The sequence below is a fragment of the Ambystoma mexicanum genome, chromosome 12 (genome assembly GCF_040938575.1).
Source record: "Ambystoma mexicanum isolate Mex_15411 chromosome 12, UKY_AmexF1_1, whole genome shotgun sequence".
Lineage (NCBI taxonomy): Eukaryota > Metazoa > Chordata > Amphibia > Caudata > Ambystomatidae > Ambystoma > Ambystoma mexicanum.
Genome location: NC_090936.1, coordinates 1,053,251,982 through 1,053,276,514, shown reverse-complemented (window position 1 = coordinate 1,053,276,514; position 24,533 = coordinate 1,053,251,982). Strand labels below are relative to the sequence as shown.

At 45.4% G+C, this 24,533-nt stretch overlaps 1 protein-coding gene across 1 annotated transcript in view; it reads right to left on the bottom strand.

The window, feature by feature from the left end:
• SMO (smoothened, frizzled class receptor) overlaps positions 1-24,533 on the bottom strand; it is a 216,799-nt gene that overhangs the window by 138,008 nt on the left and 54,258 nt on the right. The window contains exons 2-3 of the mRNA XM_069629579.1: positions 8,132-8,337; positions 420-629 (exon numbers count right to left, since the gene is read on the bottom strand). Coding sequence (XP_069485680.1) covers positions 420-629; positions 8,132-8,337 — 416 coding nt within the window. The remainder of the gene's footprint in view (positions 1-419; positions 630-8,131; positions 8,338-24,533) is intronic.

Here is a 24,533-nt window from a genome sequence, read left to right as displayed (position 1 = left end):
CACTAGACAGCAAATTAACACAATTAACTGGAAACACGCAGCTGGTAGAAAACCGTTGCGTTGACACCGAGTGTTGAAGCAACACCAAAACTCTAAAACATATCCAAAAATGGTACTTTCAAAAAAATGTAAATAAACAAAAAGTCAACACGGAGTGCTTACAAATGAACCAAGACTCGCTGTCAGGAACACACTGGGAGTGGTAGGGGGGAGGGGGGGGGGGCGACAATCCAGTGTAAGTTACCCGTATTGCATTATGGAGAATCAAGTAATTAACCAATTTTGGAAGAAAACATGCAAAAGTTATTTAGAAAATATATAAATAAAAAGTAGGGCAATTCCCATAAAAGAGCAGGTAGCCAAGTGCAGTCGGGTGGGTCGCTTCCAGGTGCCCCACCCTTGCTGCCGGGGGGGCTCACCAGAGTGAAGAAGGTGCAGAAGACGGTGACGGAGCTGAAGGCGGCGATATAGCCATGCATCTCCCGGTGCTCCCGCTCCGTGAACAAGGGGTTCTGGCACTGGATCCCGCAGCCCTCCACGTCCTCGTACCAGCTCTTGGGGTTGTCTGTCCGCACGAGGGGCGGCTCGCACTGGCCAGAGCTGTTGAACTTGATGTTCTGGACTTCATTCTGCAGGAAGAAGGCAACGGTGAGCGAACAGCCCACAGACTGTGGGGCGATTAAGTAGGGGAAAAACGCTCAACACCCCACTATAACAACTCGGTTGCTCACTTTCTTTCCTTTGTTCGGTTTCCGTTCATTCTAGGACCCCGACCCCAGCCCAGAAACCAAAACTCATTCTCTCGCTGCTTTAGCATTAATTACACTGTTTAGTACTGCTAGGGTGCCTTAATGCTTCGCTTAAAGGGTGGCCGGATTTAAAAAGCAATAAACCGGGACAGGACAACTAACACAGGTAGGACTAACTCTTGAAAGTGGCCGTCAAGGCACTACACTTCAGTAGCGGTTGGAGGAGACGGAGGTTTAAGTGTTAGTGGTGGAATAAACACATAATTAATTTATCACAAACTACCACCATCTTCATTCGTAAAATGCAGCATTTCTTCTGTGTGAGATTGAGCAGTCCAGCCTGCCAGTCAGGGTTCCAGATACGATTTTCAAGTGGGAGTATTTTACTCCCTACTTGTTAGTGTTGGGAGTAAAATAATTTTTAGGGAGTCAAAATATCATTACAATTAACAATGGGAGTATTTTATAAGCGAGTGAAAATGTGTTTTAACTGGGAAAGGGAAATATTTCTGTAATAATCATTTCTTTTTACCTAGTTATTCACACACATTAAAAGATACAGGGTTACTTCTTCCGATCAGGCAGTAATAGCAATTTCTTCCTGCGGTACTACGTGCGCTACTGGCCCAAACATATCCACGGAGCTGTGGGCGTGAAAGCAGGGGCGCTAGGTCTATTCTTTGTTAGAGTATTTGTACTCCTTGTTTTTATTTTTTGGGTGTATTTCCCTATTTTTAGAGAGTCAAAAGTGACCGATACACTCCTTATCCATAGGGCTGCTGCCATCTATGAAGACCTGCTACCAAAAACTGGGACCAGTGCATTTTCCAATTGAAAAATAAACTTGAGAAAGGGGGACAGGTCCGCCAATTCCGGGACATTCCCAGGAAAACCGGGAGGTCTGGGCACCCTATTCACTTAGGAAATGAGTGATGGGTTACAGTCTTGTCTATTTCTACTCCACACTTTCCCAATAGAAAATCAATGAGGGGGTAATTTCCACTGAGAGGTCAATGTGAAAGATGTATCTTGGTGAGAGAAGTGCAACAAACACAATGAGTTCTCCTTTACAATTGTTGTCTACAATCTCACAGCCTTGGTAAATAAAATGATGATTTGCTGTCTACAAGACAGTAAGACACCTTACGGAAACACGATGGCCCAGGCTTGAACACTCTCCAGGTGCCCAATGGATGTTGATTAGAGAAATAGGGGTTGGTATCAAGCAAGATCAGACTTCTCTGGCATTGGACCTCCATTAAGGTCAATGAACGGAATTCATGACATGAACCATTCTTAACCAATACAGAAAGGGGACAAATGGCCTTGCCAGGACCATGCTGTAACTAACCAGAGGCAAAGATCTCCCCTGCAATGCCAACGAGGCACCTGACCACTCTAGGAGCGGGCAAGGCGTACTTAGCCAGGATGGCAACATGCCTTATACTTTACAGATTTTCAAAATGAAGTAAGGAACACTTAATTTTGTTTTAACAATGTTGTAAATTTGTAACATATGTTTATATTGAACATTTAGTAATGCAGTGCACCTGGTATAAGGATGAAGTTAAGGGTGGTGACTGTGCATAGGATAACCTCTTCAGTTAATGTAATTCAATGGAAAAGCTTGGACTATTCCTTTAATAAAAATGGTTTGGTGAATGTTCAGTGATTAAGCACAAACTCGGATATCGGTGTGCAACCAGGTTGGACACAGAATTGACAGTCAGTGCTCAGCCGTTGGAAGTTGTTAAATTGAGTACCATTAAATTGGGCAATAACCGTAACATCTATTTATTGTAGCGCTTAGAAGCAGGAGGATTACAGCATGACACTATATGAGATCACCAGAAATGACATTTTAAACATTTATTTTCAAATTAATAGGTGATGGGAAAACTTAGACCATTCCAATAGGACATCGATTGAGGGAGTGTTGTGAAAGATTGTAGCTCTTAGATTCTAGTAACAAGTGATGCTTTCCATCGTAGGGCAGGCCAATGGAAAGACTGGACCAATCCCTTCTTCTGGGAAGTGACTGCAAAGATAGGGCCATTCTCTTTGAACGGCAACTGAAGGAAAGCGTATACTGCTCATATATGCCTTTTGCTACATAAGCGATCCAACACTATAACCTTAGGCAGGAGGCGCTATACAAATGCAAGATAACCACATCATTCCTGTTCCCAGTCTAGGGAAAATATTAAACAGTGGTAAGGAGTAGGCCTGTCTACAGCAGACTATGGTGCAACAAAAGCTTCACGCGTAGCAGTGAACAGGCAACATTTCATGCAGCTCTGACTGGCACCAATCAGGCAATCAGTTCTGTAGAGTAAGGTATACAGTGTTCATATCGAAAATTATATTGTGAAAGAAACATTTATTGAATCTTTTATATTGAAAACCTTTATAGTGAATGCATTTAGAGGTGTGGCAAAGGGTTAAATATTTTTGGGAAATGGTCGGGTGGGTTTTTAGGGGTGGGGTTTGGGGGGGACCCCCTCCCAACAACCAAGCAAAAAGTGCATTCACTATAAAGGTTTCCGTTATAAAATACTTGATACATGTTCATTCAATATAAATGTTTTCGGTATAAGCCTTCTGCGTAAATAATGAACAAGGACTTGCGTAGGTGCACAACGTGTATTCGACTTGACTTGGTTATAAAGTAGGACCTTGTGATTAGTGACAAGGTATTCAGTATAGGCTCGGTCAAGTGTTACATGGTCGGGGCATTTGCCCCCTGTTTTGTGGATCTGATTTTCGGTGGGGCTAATGTGCGGAGGTTGCAAGTGGATTCTGCTTGGATGGTACAGGGTTATTTTGTTGCAGCAGAACGCCGGGTGGCTTAGTTCAGGCATTTGAATGTTCACCACAGTACCCTGGAGAGGAACTTTGCCGTCACTTGGAGCGGGTGGAGACTTCACAGGAACCAGGAGTTTGATTCCACACTAGCAAGCAGTGCTCATGTTGCATTTTGGACAGCAGTTCTAGCTGATGTTCGTTAGGTATGGCTAAAGTACAGTCATAGCGTAATGCAGTTTGGCGGTCACAAGGATTCCTTTGTGTAGTGTTTTTGTTGATTTAGGGATGTTCTCGCTTGCACTAGCTAAAAGGGCCAACTTTTTTCTGTAATCATGTTGATTTGGGAGTTCATGCTGAGCTTGTGGTCTAAGCCAACCTTAGGGATTTGGATGTTGCTGCTCAGGGGATGCAATTGCCGAAAAGTCCTGTGAAAACGGTTTGTAGATGTTGTATCGGCCTAGGAAAACACTTCTGTGTTTTAACTGTTGCAGATTCTGCACATACAATCCTATAGCACAGTTACTTACATTTTCAGTGACAAGCTGTATGGCTTAAATTTGAATTAAGTTTGTGTAAAAACAGGGAGGATTGCTATTGATCTGGTTTTCGTTATGGGACAAATGAGTGTGGAATACTTGGGACAAAGAGCCCTAGGTTAAGGGCTGAAAGTAACCTCCAAGAGGAAGGGATCAGGTGTCACAAACTAGGATAGCACAGGGACAATGTGCTGGTCTTGGTAGCAAGATCACGCAGAGCAACAGAGGTTCGAATCCCGGATCCACGCTTAGAAACCAAACTCGGGTACGGTATTGGTATTAGGCGCATTATGAAAAAACAATTAAATAAATGTAAACTGTTGTTCGCTAAGGAAGCATGAATTATTTCATTGGCAATTCAGCAGTTCAAGCTGCATCTTTGCTAGTGGTTGATGAGGGGGTCATGGGCCACAATGTCTGAGACTGCAAACAGCATGGGGAGGGGAAGAATCAGTGCAGAGCGACAAACCTCATGCTCCATGGGAAGTGTGCTGTCCTGGAAAGAGATCTCTGGGTGGTGTGGGAATCCTGCAGATCCCCCACTAAAACCCTGCGTAAAGTCTCCTCCCAGGTGGCCAGGAGAGGGCAGATGCTTCCTGGTCCAAATCCTGGGGGTGGTGTGCTCTGCTGTGGGAGGATCACCTGGGTGGAGATCCGGCCCAGGATAGTGAGGCAATTCCGTGGGATGAGACACAGCATTTCTCCTCTAAGGAGGATCCTCTTACTACCATGTCAGAGGTGGTTCTGGCTTATTGCCACTTAATTTATCTCAGCTTCCTAATAAGAAGGAAATGGTTAACTCCAAGGTAGTAACCCAGCAACATGTTATTTCAAAAGAACCAGCCTTTTGTATCCCTAAAAATAAACATCTCCCTCAAGAACAAAGATACTGAAAGGATTGATGGAAATGTGGGCTTCTGCATACTGTCTGTCTCTAATAGGACTAAACCTTACAGTTCCTGTTCTAAAAATATTAAAGTGATTCAAACTACCCTTTAAAAGTGTAGAAGAAGCAGAAAAACCAAAGTTCACTAAAATGAACTACACCTCCCAGAATGCCCCAAAGACTGGGATGAAGAATAGTGCCCAGGAGTCATGTAGAAGAAAAGGACAGGCATTTAGGCCTACTAGCCTTTGCCTAGCAATATTAGCAGAAGGAGAAGAGCACGAAGCTGGCAATTTACGAGGAAGTGTGACCACTTAAGGGACGCCAGGACGAGAGAAGAGCAGATTTCGCCTGCAGGTTCTGAGTTGGTCCTGTGCTCCCAAACCCGGTCTGGCCGTGGCTGCACAGAGGGACGTGGCATTGAAGGTCTTCCCAGGTGCATCTAGTAGCTGTGATTGCAGAGCAGAAATCATGCTACAGCCCAAGGCCTGTGTGCAGAAGCAAGCCGAGGGAATAAGGAGTGGAGACACCCATGCTGCAGAGGCATGTGGGTCCCAAGAGTGCTAGAAGTAGTAGCAGAAGGAAGAAAAGTTGTAAGTGGAACAGCCGGGAACTGCAGTGTTTCTGGAGCCGGTGAGTGAAGCTCCGTACTCAATCATTGAAAAGCTCTTGCTAGTAACCGTTTCCAGCTCTGTTATTGCTCGCTTTATAGCAGAAGCAAGTAGAAGTCACCTGAAGTTGTTTGTTGTAAAAAGTTTCCTGAACAAAGGCAATGTAACACGCGTGCAATTAAAGCAAGATGAATTGCTCCCATGAATGAAATAGCTTTTTGTTTCCATTGTTGAACTTTATAAACGTACCGAAACGGTTGCGGGTTTCCAATCGAGACAGAAGAAAGCGGTGTTAATCACTCGGAACGTTTAAACTAATTTCCGCAGATTGTTACAAGGGAGCAAAGGGTCGCGTGTACACTATTACGATTGCCAAAAAGAATCAAAGTATCACTCTGCAGTAATGAAAAGGAAATAAGTCCATACAGTTCCTTAATGGCAAAAATCTACATCAAAGACCAATCGCATATACCCAAATCTGTTTCTTTTGATAAGCCTAACCCTTGCAACACACTGAACCAAGTACATTAGAAGTTGTAGAAGTTGTTGAAGCAGAGAGAGACAAACAAGCGCTACCAAAGCCAGTGGGCCAACCCTTTATATAGTGAAACCAGCCATATTAAAACCGGACCACTTGCTGAAGTTGCTAAAGGTCCAGTGTCCTCTGATACAAGTTTGACAAGGTTATCCAGAGATGGTAGAGTGGCAGTACAGCTCTGGGTTAGCTACTGGAACCAAGGTGTGATTAAAGCTGGGGAAGGGAGCTGGGTGCGTTTAAGAACATTAAATCAACGATCTGTAAGGGTAAGGCTATTGCAGCAGAGAGAAAAAGAGAAACAGTCTGGGAGCCAAGACAAATTATCCTAGTGGCAGTGAGACAGGCAGAAGAGGCAAAGAGGCTGCCCTTCCCTTGTAACCTAGGGAAGAAGAGTGCTTTGCCTGTCTGTGAAGGTCAAAGAGTCTGGTCTTATAAATTGCCTAAGGAGCCAAATTGAAGCAGACTTATCAGAACTGTGATCGTTTACGAGACTGTTAGTAAGTGTTACATTACAGAGGTTGAAGCAGACGACTACTGTGGAGCAAAGGGGGCTGCCTCCACAATAACAGTAGTAGAAGGGAGTGGTCAAGCTGTAGCCACACCCTCAGAAGAAGTATCCTGACAAATCACACTAAAAGATGATGCAGAGGTGATAATCAGACAGACAGTTGTTGAAGCAGAAGTGGTACTTTTGTCTTTGAACTATAACAATGCTATCCTGGAAGGAGGATATCCAGGCTTACCATTGGTGCAGTTTTCGTTTCTGAAATTGGAAGGGGAACTTTTCAACAGAAGGATAAAAGAACTGTTACCAGTGGATTTTTGTTTGGGGGAACTTTTGTTTCTTTTGGAACTTTCAATAACGGATTCAATACTTTTTGGTTTATGAACACTTGCAGAGATTAACTTTGGACAATCCTGGGGAAGCAATCTACCCAAGACAGGTGACGATCATCCAAGTCACAGGTTGTGTAGGTTATCATATATTTATGTTGTTTATGATGGATTTTAAATGTTTTGTTGTTTAGTGTGAGGGTAAGTCCTGTGTATGCCAGGAGATTATCCCGTAGAACCTAGAATAGGTGGGGAATTCCCCGATAGAGTAGGTTTAGTTAGGTTTTCAATAAAATGTCTAATCCGGAGGAAACTACAAGCAGTTGTCCGCCTCGCATTACTGACCCCTCACAGCAGACCTGGGATCAGAAAGTGGACCAATTGTTCTTAAAGAGATGGCTGGGTTTCATGAGCATTAGTAGTTGGACATCAACTTTCCTAAACTTTACACATTCAAGGTAGGCCTTTGAGGTGGTGGTTAGAGGAGCAAGGCCCAGGTCAGGTTCCTCGAGTACAGGGTTACAGTGGAGCTCTTGAAGTTTTAATAAGAGGGTTTAGAAAGCAACATAGAGTACAGTTGACCATGATGGCTGTGACCTTGTCCAAGAGGTTGGTCCATCCTTTGGCTAGAGAGCAGAAGAATGGGGGAGCCAAAGCATCATGATGGCGGCTTTGGTTTCAATGCCACACAGTGGACTGAAGGTGAAGGTGGAGTAGCCGATAGATGCTTGCTCAGTGGGAGGATGCGTTTGGGTGGTGGAATGTGAAGTTTGTTTTCAGTTGGGTGGCAAAGTACTCTTGAATTCTTGCATTTTGTTGTTCTCAAGGGAGATTCTGCTTAGGTTGAATATTTACATTTAGAAAGAGACCAGGCTGGGAGTGGATGCTTTTATGCACAAACTCCTGAGGAAAGTCTAGACTGTGCTGCGGAGTTCAGTTAAATTGGTGCTAGGAATAATTTTTTTCTGAAGGAGAGATGTTTTTCATGTGGTTGCCTCAAGTGTGAGGTGATCAGAGACAGTCTCAGCGTGTTGTCTCGTTGTTTGTGTTGGGATAATGCTGCCATGCTACCTGGGGCTAGAAATCCTGAAAGGCACGCCCTGCTCAGAATCATCTCAAGTGAGCCTGATAACGGGTCAACGAATATCCACTTGGCCGGCCGTCATGCTTACCATGCACCCTTCTGGAAAGCTGGGGTTACTGCACTTCAGGAAGTCTGGCCATCCTCGTTCACGCTCTACGATGGCGCACGGGCCCCTTGTGGCCTGGCACAAGCCTTGGCTGGGGAGCTCCACCTTTCCGCTTTCGCACTTTGGCATGTAGACAGCACACAGGAGGGGCTGAATAACATCCCAGCAGCGGGGAGCATTGCGGAGACCTGCAGAGAGATGGAAAAAAAAATACATTACTGGTTTGCCCTAAAGCACAGATGCATTTTAGGATGAATACATCATTAGAATGTGTTACTTACCTGTGAAAGTTTGGGCAATCTCTTGTTTTCAAACCTCCATGACCCCGCGCCAAACACCATCATGTACAATTTGGAAATCTTGAACAGCAGGTGTTTGGGCAGATGTTTAGGCTGGTAGAGAGGCAGTAACAGGTTCCTGCAGCCTGACTGACTGTACACCAGCCCAACCAGCTGTTCAGCCTATTGGGAAAAGAACTGCTGGGGTGCCTCTGCTTTTCAACATCCTTCCTTGCCCAAGCTTACATTTTCCCCTGCCTCCTCCTTAAGCCCCATCATCGCTCGGTGCCTCGTCACTTGCATCTCTCACCCGCTCTACCCCCACTTTCTTTCGCACGTTTGTTGCCCTGGCGAGTTTACATTTTCTTCCTCCAGCACCCCTGGAAGGGATGGAGGAAGATCCCCATGTGGATTTGGAAACCTAACAGATGTTTACTCCAAACGCACAGGACATATGTTTCCAAATGTTGGCGAGTGTGAGCTGTCGGTGCAGCCCACGCTCAACATCTGATTGAGATTACATAGCCACATATATTCAGTCAATCCACACGACTACAAACGAAACCTCAACTCGCACTGAGGTCAGCTGTGAACTCAAACAGCTGGAAGAGAGCTTAAGTAGAAGGACGTTTCCAGCTCTCGCCAGCATGTGAATTCTCATGAACAACAGGTCTTTACATAAAGTCTCTCTCTTTGCAAACTACCAGTTGCTGGTAGTTTCTTCCTTTGTCATTTCAATCCCAGCATCCTCCCTCCACCCTCTGGGTTTGGGTTTTCAGGGTTGCTTTAGCTTCCAGCATCATCAGACGTATATTTCCCTTGTGCCAGAGTTAATAACAGAGAACTTCAAAGTTTTCTAGTACTTACTTCTTGAGATGCCGGGTCTTGGCCTTAGAAACTGGTTCATGAGTGTGGCCACTATTCAGACACGTTAAGTGAAGAATGTAGGCTTTCACCAATTTTTTTAAAGGAATTTATGTTTTCACCAATTACTATTATTTTTTGCGGGGAATTTCTGGTTTCGCCAATTTTTTAAAAGAATGTTTTTGTAAGGATTCGCAATGGAGTCTAACCTTTCTCATTGGACGTAATGCTTGAAGATTTTCTATTCAAATTCCCACAAGGCACTGCGGTCTACAATGTCTGTTTCACAGAATACTTTGAGACTTTTGCTTTAATTTGCAATTCTGATCGGTGTTGTGGTAAAACGTGGGCGTTCTACCCATCTGGTAGTCCCTGAAATTTTTGCAGTCTTTACTGGGCTTTGGATTTTGCTTTTCTCCCACCTACAGGGGTGGACTGGCCTACAGGGAAATCTACAGGAGATTTCCCAGCGGGCCTCTACATCATGGCCCTCTTTTGTGGTTACCCATTTTATATCCAAATGTTCTTATAGTTAAAAGGGGTTTGGCTTTCTCATATAGGGCCACTTTGAAAAACATTTCCTGGGCCTCTTTTGGTTCCCAGTCCACCCCTGTCCACCGAGGCTTAATCCAAAGACCGACAGTGTGGATCTGTGGTTTATGCGCTCTGCCTTAATAGTCCTGGTGACGCTGTAGGCAGCCTGGGGTACCCCAAAGATAACCCTTAGTCTCCCAGAGAGAGTACCCTCTGCCTTTCAGTAATGTGGGTAGGCTTGTGGTATTTATTTGGACTGTGTAAGATGGTTTCACAAGGTGGAATCTATTTAATCTGGCTAAATCCTTTTTGACCATTACCTCCATTCATCAAAATGGAAGCTGTGTTGGTTTTCCTTGAAGACCTGAGGGGTCACATGACTAGTACCTGTGCCTCTGTATGTAAGGGAAGGCGTTCCTCTTTGGCCACTGGATGCATGTTTGTCAGCACCAGGGGGCAGCATTCAGCCTAAAACTAGTTTCGACTGGCATGTGCAGAAGCCCGTCTGGGATTGTGTATATTCACTCCTTTGTTTGCGAGCCCCTCCTGTGTCCATGGAGGGAATCGCTGGCCACTGGCCGACCACCCCTCTTTTGGATGCTACTTGGTGGATAAAAGGAGACCCCCTAGCCCACTCACCTTCACAACAGCTGGCCATCTGAAGCTGCACATTGGAAGGCCCGCTGGTTGAGGAAGGGCCGAAGCTCTGCACCAGCATCATTTGGCCTTTCCGAAGAATCACTGCGAAGCGGTCTTTCCAGGATGACCCACAGCCATGATCCTTTCCCATAATCCAGTGGGGACCACTGAACCACAGCTCCTGCTCGAAGGCCTCGTCGCCTAGAAGTCCTGACCATGCCTGCAACGCTAGCCTCAGAAGGAGGTGTCCACGACCATGCCTGCATTGCTGGCCTCAGAAGGGGGTGCCCCTGACCAGGCCTGCATCGCTGGCCTCGGAAGCATGTGTCCCTGACCATGCCTGCATCGCTGGCCTCGGAAGGAGGTGTCCCTGACCATGCCTGCATCGCTGGCCTCGGAAGGGGGTGCCCCTGACCATGACTGCATCGCTGCCCTCAGAAGGGGGGCCCCTGGCCATGCCTGCATCGCTGGCCTCAGGAGGAGGTGTCCCTGACCATGCCTGCACCGCTGGCCTCAGAAGGAGGTGTCCCTGACCATGCCTGCACCGCTGGCCTCAGAAGGAGGTGTCTCTGACCATGCCTGCATCGCTGGCCTCAAAGGAGGTGCCCCTGACCATGCCTGCATCATTGGCCATAGAAGAGGGTGCCCCTTCGCTGCCAGGACTCCATAGACTCTGTGCTCAACTGACCAGATATCATTAATTGCAGGACTTCAGGCAAGCACCCGGGTTCGATCTTCCCTAACTGGGATGCCCCAGGAGCCTGAACTGCCTTCCTTACTGCAACCTCACCATCAAACTGGTCTCCTCGGTCCTTCTTCAATGGCTGGCTCCTCTCCAGTGACTTTAACTCCTCTTTGTGGTCTCTTCAAGCTGACCCCATCAGACGTTGAATGCTATGCCCAAAGAGGGCATGGGAACCCTGCATCGACAACTACCACAGATGGCAGCCAACACTCCTTTCTGCTCCTTTGATCCACCCACTGACCTAGGAATCGCTGGATCGGGAAACCTCATTGCAAGAGGGACCCCAAGACACTTGGGAAGAGTGTTGTTGACATTGCTGGAGTCGTGGGTGGTCGCTGAATAACAGATACACCTAACACCACTGGAAACGAGCAACGACATCCTCCCAAACTGCTTTTTCAGCAGAAGCGCAAGTCTTTCCTTCATTCATTTCTTCATCCCTGGGCCTGTTCTTCATCTTCAATGGACTCTTGCGATATTCCTTGCAGTGGAATCGCTTGGAGTACTTTCGCATGCGCGGCTCTGTCACAACTACCACTTGTTGAGCCTGGGACCTTGAGGCAATCATTGGCAGTACCGGAGGCAGGAATATGCACCCAACGACCCCAACCACGTGGCTCTAGGAAAAATCTTCCCAACAGGCAATAATTTTCTCATGCTCAGAATGTGCATCTTCAATTTCCAGAATAGAGCATCAATATAGACTCTTCCATCTTCACAGAATGCTTTGGACTTTACCTCCAATACACATAATCCACTGAGGTCATTGTTGGTTTGCTCAAATCTCAGAAACTTGGATCATGCACCTGTGGGTCAACCTTTTCACTCCTCTGGGGTTCCCGGTACTTTGGCGGGTTACCTCCCATCAGCTCAGTGTCTTGCTCTCCACTCACTCGATTCTCTGTGGCTCAGATTGCCACAAGTGTTTCAGGCTCGCAGTACCCCTCTCGGTACTTACTTCCCTGGTCTCTTTTGAGCGTAGGGCCGCTTTGAAAACCAGGTAGCGCGTCAGACTCCTCTACACAACAGCTTCCCTCTGGCTTTTCTTGGGGGTTCTAGGTGCACGAGACCTGTGGATGCAAGTGAGATGCCACAACAGTGGGCCAGATTCCTCTGCATAATTTCTGAAAGAAGCACCAGACGCTTTTCTCCAGCGGTGGCGGCGCCTCTTTCTGGAAAATCCTGCTTCCCTTCCTTCGATTCACTCTCTTGTAAGATGTCCAGCATGGGACTTTTCCACTTAATATTTTAGGTATCGCCTGAAAAAAATCAGTTGAAAAAAAAAGTTAGACGATTTTTTTTGCACCTTTTCCCCCAAACAAATAGATGGAGGGGGTAAGGGAATAAATTATGGTAGAGCGAATGTGGGTGGGGGGTGGGAGGGGAGATGCTGAGCGGGCAGACCCCAAATTAAAAAAAGTACACACACACACAGCATTTTCGGAATTCGATTTTTTTTTTTTTTTAATCTTTTTTTTGGCTTCTTTGTTTCTGTATTATAAAACTTAGGCTCCTGGTTTTATGGTATTTATTTGTCTGATACTTCCATCTGTATTCATCCCCATTTATGCTTTGGCCTTTTTTTCTATATTTATCAACATTTATTTTTTGTCATATAAAAAGATAATTTGTGACCAGTATTTTTCTGCATTTATTCTAATAAAAAAGGAATTTATGAAAGCACACATGCAGCCATATAGCAAAGAAATGCGAGCTCCATTTTTTCCTCAAATGCTATTTTATACAACGTTTACACTCTGCTTGCTGCCAATCTGCAGTGCGATTGGCCTGTGATGTATGAGTGGCGTCATAGAGAACCAGACAGAAAGATCAGTTTTTCCATTTTTATAAATAATTACAGACAGAAAACAGATTGATTTCCGTCGGCATTTATGTGTAAAATTGAGTAAAACGGAAAACTGGAAGCCTTACTTATAACGTAGATCCATATATTGTGCTTCCATTTCCATTTGTTTCGCGAATTTTACACATGGCTGCCCAAATTAGCAGATGTCCATAAGGGCCCCGCGTTTGTTTCTTCCATGTGTGTTTACTGCTCCATAATAATTCTGCCGTTTCTGCGTGTATGTTTTTGCTGTCTATAATGCTATGTTGAACGATTTGGTGAGTATTCATTTCAGCTTCTATATATATATATATATATATGCGAGTTGCCTTGGTTACGTAAAACTGGTTGTGGGGCGTATGTGTTGGTGCCGTGTTTTTCTGTTTGTATTTTCGGCTGCGCACACCCAAAATAGCCACGCTTTGAAAATGTAATAATTGAAAGGATTTCGAAGTTTTACGTATTTGCCCTGAAAGTGTGCGTTTTTGGGGCCTATGGGACCCACAATGCAAAGAACACACTTTACAACACCCCTTTATTCAAAATGAAAGCGTTTATCAAATCTTAGCAAATGTGACACGTGTGTTCGTTTGTGGATGAGCCATTCGCCTCCTGCCCCCGAATTTGGAGACATTTCATGGACGAGTTAAAATGATACAGAGGAAACGGTCTTCCCATTTTCCTCTGCCACATGGCTATGCTATGGTATGCTATATTTCTGTTTGTGTGTATGTATTTTCGCCGACTTGCCGCTCTACTGTCCACTGGAGAGTCCATTCTTTTGCCCTGCAGGCAGGGCCACCCACCTCGGGGCACAAACTCCTTTACACTGGGCTCAGCTGCCCATTAAGACACTACTCCTGAGGAAGGTCTTCGTTCACACCTGTTGGCCCTGGAATGCATGCCCCCCCCAAAGACGTTTTTGCCTCGTGTAAACACAAACCGGGCAGAAAGGCGCCTGCTAGGGCCCACTTGATGTATCACACCTGCTGCGGGTTATCACTGGTTGGGGGTGCGAACGATGAGCCCCTGTAGAGCAAGGCCTGAAAATGTAATAAACTATACAGCCTTCAATGCCCACCAAGAAGGACAGCAGAAAGGCCCACCCAATCAGTGGGTCTGGCTTCAACAGTGCAGGTCTTGGGTTTGACACAGACAACGGACAAGGTGAGGAAGTCATTAGCCGTGGCCCCTGGTCGGCTTTGCTCTAGGACATTTGCTGCTTTCCAGTCACCGGGCAGAGGTCTCCCCCATACACTCACACCAGGCAGAGGTCTCCCCCATACACTCACACCCGGCAGAGGTCTCCCCCATACACTCGCACCCGGCAGAGGTCTCTCTCCCATACACTCACACCAGACCAAGGTCTCGCCCATACACTCACACCAGGCAGAGGTCTCTCCCATACACTCACACCAGGCAGAGGTCTCTCCCATACACTCACACCAGGCAGAGGTCTCTCTCCCATACACTCAAACCAGACCAAGGTCTCTCCCATACACTCACACCGGGCAGAGGTCTCCCCCATACACTCACACTGGGCAGAGGTCTCTCTCCCATACACTCACACTGGGCAGAGGTCTCTCTCCCATACACTCACACTGGGCAGAGGTCTCTCTCCCATACACTCACACCGGGCAGAGGTCTCCCCCATGCACTCACTCTGGGCAGAGGACCCCCTCACTCTTACAGAATTAGAGATTCCCTGAAGTTTCACAGAGGCAGATATTCCTTGCACCCAATATTTCAAAGTGGGGAAATATTCCTGAAAATGCTAACGGAGGGGTGAAACCAAAACTAAAGCTTCTCAGAGCTTTACTGCATACGGCCAGAGGGGAAAGATATCCTTCAGCCTAAGGTGCAGCATTAATTCCCTACACACTCCGTGATCACAGATTCCATGCACACTCACATCGGACAGAGATTCAATGCACAAAGACAGGGGGGGGGAGAGATTGTGGGTGGGTCACTCAGAATTGGGTGAATTTTTTAAAATTCAAATCTCTGGAGGAAGTTAGCACCTCCTCTAGTGGTATTTCAGAAAATCTACCCAATTCAGGGACTACCACCGGCAGAAGTAGTATTTCTGGAATACTTCTGGATGTATTTCAAAAATACTACTCTGCCGGTGGGAACAAACATGTATTGTTTAAACAATATTATTATCCATTTGCACCTTTAATACAAAGTTTTAAATGGATTATGTACAGTAGTGGTGCATACCAAAACGACATTTATTTTGTACGAATATTGTTTAATTCTGTCCCCTTTTATGTGTTAGACGGGTAGGGTGGCGAGAGAGGGGCATCAGAGACGTCCACCTTTGCACCACAATTAGCATGGCCCATTATAAAAAATGTTCACTGTATTGAAGGGCTTCGTTGTGGACAATTTGGAATTTTTACACAGGTGGTAAAAAAAAAAAGGCTGATTTTCAGCAGACTGCTGCTGGCTTTATTCTCATGGAATACAGCTGCCACTATTTCAACAAACACTGAATTGAGCAGATGGTAAAAATTGGGGGCATTTGCCAAACACTGACAATTTTACAGTTACCGCCCAACTCTGAGCGTGTGATGGTTATCAATATGGATTGCCCTTTCCGGCCCGATTCCAACTTGGCCGTTTCTCTGGCACCTAGCGGTAATACAGCCCACTGTCTAGTTGGTCGCTCCCATGATGCACCGCAAGTCTCTTCGGTCACTTCCTTTTCGCTTGCATATTGCCAAGCAACATCAGAGGAACGACGCGTTGCTACTCTCAATGGAGCCTGCAGACGCTACGCGAGTTCGTTACTAGGACTTTACTTTCCTTCAGCCACAACAGTCTCTTTGCTACCTTTAAACCCTCTTCCCTTTTTTTTATCACTTAGGATCTAGCGAGGAAAAACTGTTACAACGCAGGATTTTTCCGATCGCAGACAGCATTGGTATAAGCGTAAGCCCCGCCCACTAAAGGCACGGCTCACGCTCTCTCGCAGGGTACCTTTAGGTAGACATCTGTTGTCATTCTATATTGAGGCTCCGTTCAGAATCGAAACCCGCATTGAACAAATTACTGTCTCCACAGTTAGAACCCTCGATCATTATCCTTCAGGCAAACAACAGGATCTGCAAAAACAGCATCAGAGAGGTTTAGAGCTAATCAGGTAGGCTAAAAGCTCCTGGTAAAATAACCTCCATCTTTGAATAGGACCTCGGTTCTTCCATAGCCCGTTTACTCTATGCTTTTCTATTTTCTAGTACTTTTCTACCTCCGGTACATTCTAAAGGCTACTACCTACCAAGCTGCCATCTTTGCCTTCACTTGTGGTAAGAACCCTGAATCCCAGTTTAGGATCCGTTTCTTCCTAGATAGGTCACTAGACATATTTGTCTTTTCTATATATTAACAGTCCAGCCCAGGACCAGATCCTCTAAGCCTGTCAGAATTCTAGCCAGACCAACCTTCCACGCCTGGTCATCTCAGGGAGACAACACACCCTAGCAGCTCTTCCCAGGGTTTTATTCCCCACAAGGGTTTCCCTGGGAGCCTCCCCGTGGTCAAGCATTTGTGCCGGCCTTCCTGGGGGGTCTCAGGCGGATTTCTAATTACATCTGGAGATGGTTCGAGGTCCTGCATCTACCAGGCCAGTTTCTGGCACCAGTCTTTCCTGTTCCTCAAGCCCAGGTAGGTGGTATTGTGAGTCCTCCCTGTTTATAATAGTTCCTTAAACATGACGGATAGCAACGCCTGTCTCTATTCTCTTGTCCCAAATGTTCCAGGGCGGAGGCATACAGACCACCGATCATGGAGCAACAACAATAACAAATTCAGCAGCTGATTGCTGCAGTACAGCCGAGGTCCAACAGTTGAAACAGGGGAATGCCTCCTTTAAACAGCTTCAGCAACAGACTGCACAGCAGGTGGCAGCCCCTCACATTCCACACTGCTCTGATGTTCCTCATGGTCCACTACCAGGCAGGCAGTTTGATGGTAATCCTCAAAGTGAAGGAATTCTTAGATTCCTGTGCAGTGCAGTTTACGTTCAAAGCAGCATATTTTCATACGGACCAAGATTGCGTGGGATAAATGGTGTCGCAAATGACAGAGCCAGCATTGGCTTGGGCCACACCATTAATCACCAGCAATAACCGTATTTTAGATTCTCATACAGCCTTTTGTAATAGTATCCGCACCATTTTAGGCCGACAGGAGATCCGAGTGGCATCACAAGAACACCTTCTTGACCTCAGACGGGTTAGCCTAGACCTACTAACATACATTACCAAATTTAAACAGATGGCAAGCGAGACCACCTGGTCCGACTATGCTCAAGTCACGTTATTCAGAAGGGGATTATCTGAAGACCTCAAAGATGAGGTATCCCGGTTTCCATGTCCCTCAACACTGACGGAATTTATAGCATTGGTGATGCAAATAGATTACCGAATTAAAGAGAGGTCAATAGAGAGAAGAAGAGGAAGAACGCCAAGAACATCTTTTGCTCCTCCTTCATCCCGTTCACAGACCACCGACGAGCCGATGTAATTGGGTGCAACCGCACGGGGTCCTTTAACTCCTGATGACCGGAATCGCAGGAGAACCTTGGGCTTATGCATGTATTGTGGTGCCGATACACATTTCCGTCCAGGAATGCCCAATTGCACCACCTCGGCGTTCGAGAAATGCCAGCACCCGGCCGTAAGTTGAACCACGGTACAGAAACCAATGCCTGAACAGGGTTCCTCACAAGTAACACATCTTTTTGTACTAGTCATACCAACACCAACATATTGGTACTCTTAGTTTCCTTTTCCATTGGGAACCGGTTTTTGCAGAACATACCAGCACTAGGTGATAGCGGAGCTGCCGGTAATTTCATCGATGACCACTGGGCCGCATCACATGGTATTCCTCGATCTTCCAAATCGGAATCCATTCCAGTGGAAAGTGTCGATGAGAGTTTGTTGGTTTCCGGTCCTATCAAAGACCAAACCAGTCCAATACTAATGTCCATTTCTTCTCATCAGGAGATGCTAACCTTTGATATAATCCGGGCAGCTCATCATCCGGTCATTTTAGGCTTACCTTGGCTCAAGAAACACAATCCTTACATCAATTGGATGGCTGGATCCTTCTTCTTGGGATCTGAATACTGCGTAGCACATTGTGTTAGAGATCAACAGAAGGTGATGGTAGACTCGGCTCCATCTCTGATAGATGACCTGGGGATAACATCCTTCAATCAGATTACTGGCCTCCCTGAGACCTATCATAAATTTCAAGAAGTGTTTTCCATCTCTGAATACACTCAATTGCCTCCCCACACTGAGGGATGACTGTGCAATTGAGTTAATTCCGGATCAACCTTTGCCTTTTGGGCGCATACACATCTTGTCAGACAATGAAAAGGAGGTTCTTCGTGAATACCTTCAAACCAATTTGAGGAACGGTCTTATCACTGAATCCACCTCACCCGCAGCCGCTTCTTTGTTTTTTATCTTGAAGAAAAACACAGCTGAACTTCGTCCATGCATTGATTTCCATGGCCTGAACAAGATCACAGTCCCAGACAATGCCATTAATAGTGGACATTCTGGAAGCAGTAAAAGGGGCTACCATTTACACCAAATTGGACCTGAAAGGAGCTTACCATCTGATCCGAATAAAACCTGGTAACGAGTGGAAAACGGCATTTAGAACGCTGTTTGGTCATTACCATTGTAGAGTGATGCCATTCGGATTGTCAAACGCTCCGGCGATATTCCAGCGGTACATGGATTATATCTTTGCTGTTCTGCTTCTTCATTATATGGTTGTCTATCTGGACTATATTCTTATCTTCTCTTTTACTATGGAAGAACACTTAAAGCATGTGGAAGAGGTATTGCGACGGCTTCAACAGAATCATTTGTATTGTAAACTGGAAAAATGTTCTTTCCACCAACCCCAAGTTACCTATTTGGGGTATGTGCTATCAGCCAGAGGAATAGCAATGGACCCGGAAAAGGTGTCTGCAGTCCAGAATTGGCCTACTCCTACCTCAGGCAAAGATATTCAACGTTTTGTTGGATTCGCCAACTTCTATCAGAGGTTTATTCCCGATTTCTCTAGACTTACACAGCTATTGACAAATCTACTAAAGAAGGGAATACCGTTTACATGGTCCCCGATCACAGACGAAGCATTAACAGACTCAAAGAGTTATTCACCACAGCTCCCATTCTGTTGACCCCAGACCAAACTTGTAGATTCATTTTTTAAACCAATGCCTCACAATATGCCATAGGGACAGTCTTACTTCAACTGGACAATTCTAACCAAGAGCGCCAGGTAGCTTATTTGTCCAAGAAACTTTCACCTGCAGAACTCAACTATACTGTTTTAGAAAAGGAACTCCTCGCATTCAAACAAGCCTTTGAGGAGTGGCATCATTTACTTCTAGGAGCTAAATTTCCAGTAGAAGTCCGAACAGACCATCACAATCTCAGAATCTTACAATATGCACAGACCTGTAATAGCCATCAGGTTCGTTGGGCACATTTCTTTTCACCATACAGGATAAAATTCTCATTTATTCCTGGACGAGATAATCTAAAAGCAGATACTCTATCTCGAAAGGAACACCTTCCTAAAGAGCTCTTCAAATCAGAACCCATCTTTCCGAAGATGGCCATGGGACTATATACAGCACCAGATTTTTTGACACGGCTTTAATCTCAATCCAAGCACGCCATGAAAAATCAACTCTCACGTTCCAATAAATTGACACTTACTAGCGAGGATGGTTTCTAGTTCGGCAAAAATAGAGCATTCATCCCTACTCGACCCCTACAGAAAGAAGTTCTGGATATGTGTCACACTTCCAACACAGCTCGACACTGTGGGTTCCTTTCTACCTTGGAATTGGTTTTATGTTTCTTTTGGTGGCCTACCATCCGGAAGGACATCAAAGAATATGTTAGATCGTGTCCTATCTGTCTACAGACCAAGGTACCTCGACAATCACCTCTTGGAGAATTGGTTAAGATGTCATTACCTACTCGCCCATGGCAGATAATATCAGCAGACTTTATAGTGGACTTACCGCCATCAGGGGGTTGCTCCACTATCATGGTCACAGTAGATACCTTTACCAAGATGGCTCATTTCATTCCTCTTGTTAAAATACCATCGGCTGCACAAATGGCTCGTATCTTTAGCAACAATATTTTCACCCTACATGCTCTGCCTGAAACAATTATTTCTGACCGAGGGTCACAATATACTTCACGATACTGGAAACTTGTCTGCCAATTCCTTGGGATATTGTGAGATCTCAGTTCAGGTCATCATCCTCAATCCAATGGCCAGACAGAAAGGCTACATCAGACATTGGAAGGTTACCTACGAAGTTACATCTCAGCAGCCCAAGACGACTGGAAGTATTTGTTGCCTATGGCTGAATTTGCGTATAACAACTCTTACCACTCCGCCAGCCATACTACCCCTTTTCATTGCACCTATGGGTTTAATCCTACATCCTTCCCCCACTATGAAAAGATCAGAAACCAAATTTCCTGATGTGGACTGTTCAATGAGCCAGATACACCAAGGTCATCGCTCCGCAATCACTGTGCTGCAATGTTCTCAAGAGAGATGAAGCATTTTGCTGACTGCCATAGGACTCCAGCCCCTGTGATCAAACCATGGGACTGGGTATGGTTGTCCTCCCGATTTCTTCCAATGCATTTAGTGCCATCCAAACTTACCCCTCGATTCTTTGGCCCTTTCCGGGTTCTCTCGGCTATAGGAGCTGCTGCCTTCAGACTCCATCTGCCAAACTCTTGGTCACGTATCCATCCGTTGTTCCATGTTTCCCAACTAAAGCCAGATAATCGGAGTTCATTCCACCCGGTGATCTCAGTACGTCCTCCACCGGTGATGTCTGCCTCAGGACCAAAATACGAGGTTAAAAGGATCTGTGACTCTCGGTATCACTGGGGTAGTTTACAGTATTTAGTGGAGTGGAAAGGGTATTCTCCTGCTGATCGCACCTGGGAACCAGAAACTGCAATTCATGCTCCTCGTCTGGTAAAAGGTTTTCATCTGAAGCACCCAGACAAACCGGGAGGAGACGCATACTGTGATGGTTATCAATATGGATTGCCCATTCCGGCCTGATTCCAACATGGCCGCCGCTCCGGCACCCAGCGGTAACACAACCCACTCTCTAGTTGGTCGCTCCCACGATGCACTGTGAGTCTCTCCCGTCACTTCCTTTTCGCTTGCATATTGCCAAGCAACATCAGAGGAACGAAGCGTTGCTACTCTCAATGGAGCCTGCAGCCGCTACGTGAGTTCGTTACTAGGACTTTACTTTCCTTCGGCCACAACAGTCTTTCTTTGCTACCTTTAAACCCTCTTCCTCTTCCCTTTTTTATCACTTCGGATCTATCGGGGAAAAACTACGTTACTACGCAGAATTTTTCCAATCGCAGACAGCATCAGTATAAGTGTAAGCCCCGCCCACTGAAGGCACGGCTCGCGCTCTCTCGCAGGGTACCTTTAGGTAGACGTCTATTGTTGGAATTATTCTATATTAACTCCGTTCAGAATCGAAACCCGCATTGAACAAATTACTGTCCCCACAGTTAGAATCCTCGATCATTATCCTTCAGGCAAACAGGATCTGCACAAACAGTATCAGAGAGGTTTAGAGCCAATCAGGTAGGCTAAAAACTCCTGGTAAAGTAACCTCCATCTTTGAATAGGACCTCGGTTCTTCCATAGCCTGTTTACTCTATCCTTTTCTATTTTCTAGTACTTTTCTACCTCCGGTACATTCTAAAGGCTACTACCTACCAAGCCGCCATCTTTGCCTTCACATGTGGTAAGAACCCTGAATCGCAGTTTAGGATCCTTTTCTTCCTAGATAGGTCACTAGACATAACTTTCACAGATTTGTCTTTTCTATATATTAAACGGTCCAGCTTCCACGTCTGGGCATCTCAGGGAGACAACACACCCTAGCAGCTCTTCCCAGGGTTTTATTCCCCAAGAGGGTTCCCTGGGAGCCTCCCCGTGGTCAAGCACTTGTGCCGGTCTACCTGGGGGTTCTCAGGGGGATTTCTATTTACATCTGGAGACGGTTCGAGGTCCTGCATCTACAAGCCCAGTTTCCGGCGCCAGTTTTCCCGTTCCTCAAGCCCAGGTAGGTGGTATTGTGAGTCCTTACTGTTTATACTTGGGACAAATAGTTCCTTAAACATAACAGAACAACCCTTTAATCCAGTCTTGGTAGAGCAAAGATTCCCTAAAGTCTTGCAGGGAGAAGATATTCTCTACACTCTAGAGAGGGGAAAAGAGTGCATACAATGTACAGTACAAAGCATTTTATTTTGTCCAGGCACACCAAATAAAAGATCTTAATGTCTTTCCTGCACATATATGTTCATGGAAAAAAACGTTAGTTGCAGGGACATTAAGGTGAAAACGTAATGCAACAAACCCTGAAAATTCATCTAAAGCCACCTTAGCTTCATGCCCCCCCCCCCCCCCCCCCACATCCCCGGAGGAAGGATCCAGCCCCCTTAGGCCATATTTCTCCAAGTGTTCTTTTAAGGGACCTGGGGGTCCATAAATTAGCCAACATGGCTTTAGTGGGCTGACTCCTTCCTCATTTTGAAGATAAGCAGGGTTCATCCCAGTTACTGCAAGGATGGGAAACCCACTGTTGCTGTAAAAAGAGTTTTTTTTTTTGTTTTATTGACTGGGAAAATACAAATACCAGAATGCGATTCAGCAAAAGGCAAAACAATGGTCTCAGAGTGCAAAACCTTCAATGACTGACAGTAGCACAGTTTTTTAAAAATGTAAATAATTCAGATGCCCATTCTGTCGCCCATCCAAGCAGTAACTAGGGATGACCCTGCTTAGCTTTAAAGCAAGAAAAGGACCGGCCCATTCCTCCAAGTGGTATTGTAAGTTTACCTCATTTATCAGGCAACATGGCCTGAGGAGGCTGGCCCTTTCCTCACTTTGAAACTAAGCAGAGTCTGTCCTGGTTACTGTATGAATGGGAGACCTGGATGGCAATTGAGTCACTTTGGCCATGGCCAGGTATTTTTCACCACCCCACCCCCTGATGTCACTATTGTTATAAAAATAGCTTTCAAAAAAATGTAACCGCAGATAACGAACTACACATACCGGCGGCTATCTGTAGTCCTTTGTAACCTCTGGTGTAGCTGCGAATGTCGGCAAAACAGCTGGAATATAATGCTTACCAGCCCCGCCCAGGCTATCACCACGTGCCCCCCCTCATCTGTGCCAGCTCCCTCCACTCCACAGACTACGTCCTCACCTCCCCTGCCCTCTCCCTTTCATCCCAGAGCACACGCTGCTTATGTGATGCAGTTGGCTTTCAGATGCCAGATATTCGTGGCTATGGCTGATGCTACAGAAAGCTTTGTGTTGCAAACTCGGTCCCTGGACCCCCTCCAATTCCCAAATTCACTACGTGCTTTCTAGCCATCCGCCCACCTCCACCCTGATGCCATTTTTATGTTTTGTGACCTGCAAATAGCTTTTCATTTTCTCATAACCTCGGCTGTAGCTGCGAATATCTCTTGCATCGAGAGAAAAACAAGATGGCGGTTGTTTAATTTCTGAAAACTATGATCCTGCAATGCACAATGGGAGATACAACTATCAGTTCTGGGTAAGGGGGCAGCCCCTGCTCTGTCAAATTTTAAAATAATTAGGGCACGGAATAAGCCCAAACCACGCATGGATCGCGAGTCAATGTTTCGTGCCCAAGTTGTTTCGGACCTGGTCCAAATCTGTCAGCGGTTTAGGCTGTGCAATTTGACAAAAATGTACCCTTTTTGTCTATGGAGAAATGACTGGGTAGTAGGCCGCACTTTTATAATAATAATTGACGCTGAATAACATTTTTATTTTTGAACTAATCTTTATGAAACTTTGAAGTCTGGGGGGCCCGGAGGCTTATTCCAGGGCCGCATTATTAGAAAATTGCTATGAATTTCAAATCGAGCACATACTTAAAAAGAAATTTTCACATTTTTTTTAAAAAATTTCATTACAAAAATAACATTTTTATTAGATTTTCAACAGAAATAATTCCATCACAGAGTTCAATGAATTACAACAATTAAATCTAATACAATAACAAAAAACAGTTCAATAACACTAGTAATAGATATCCAAAATTCCAGTATACCCTAACCCAAATATATCAATGTACTATCACCTTATGTAAATAGCAAAAAATGAAACTATTATAAAATCCAAACCAACACACATAAAACGCCACAAAAGACAACAGGAAAAGGAGAAAACAAATAAAATAAAATAGGGAGGTGCTCTCTAACTCTCTCCCACCTTCCCACCCTCTCTCTACTTCATCACTCATATTTTATTTTTAACCCATTCTTTTTTTCTTTTTTAAACCAGTGTTTTTTTTACCAAGTTCTGCGTGTCTAAAGCTGTTGA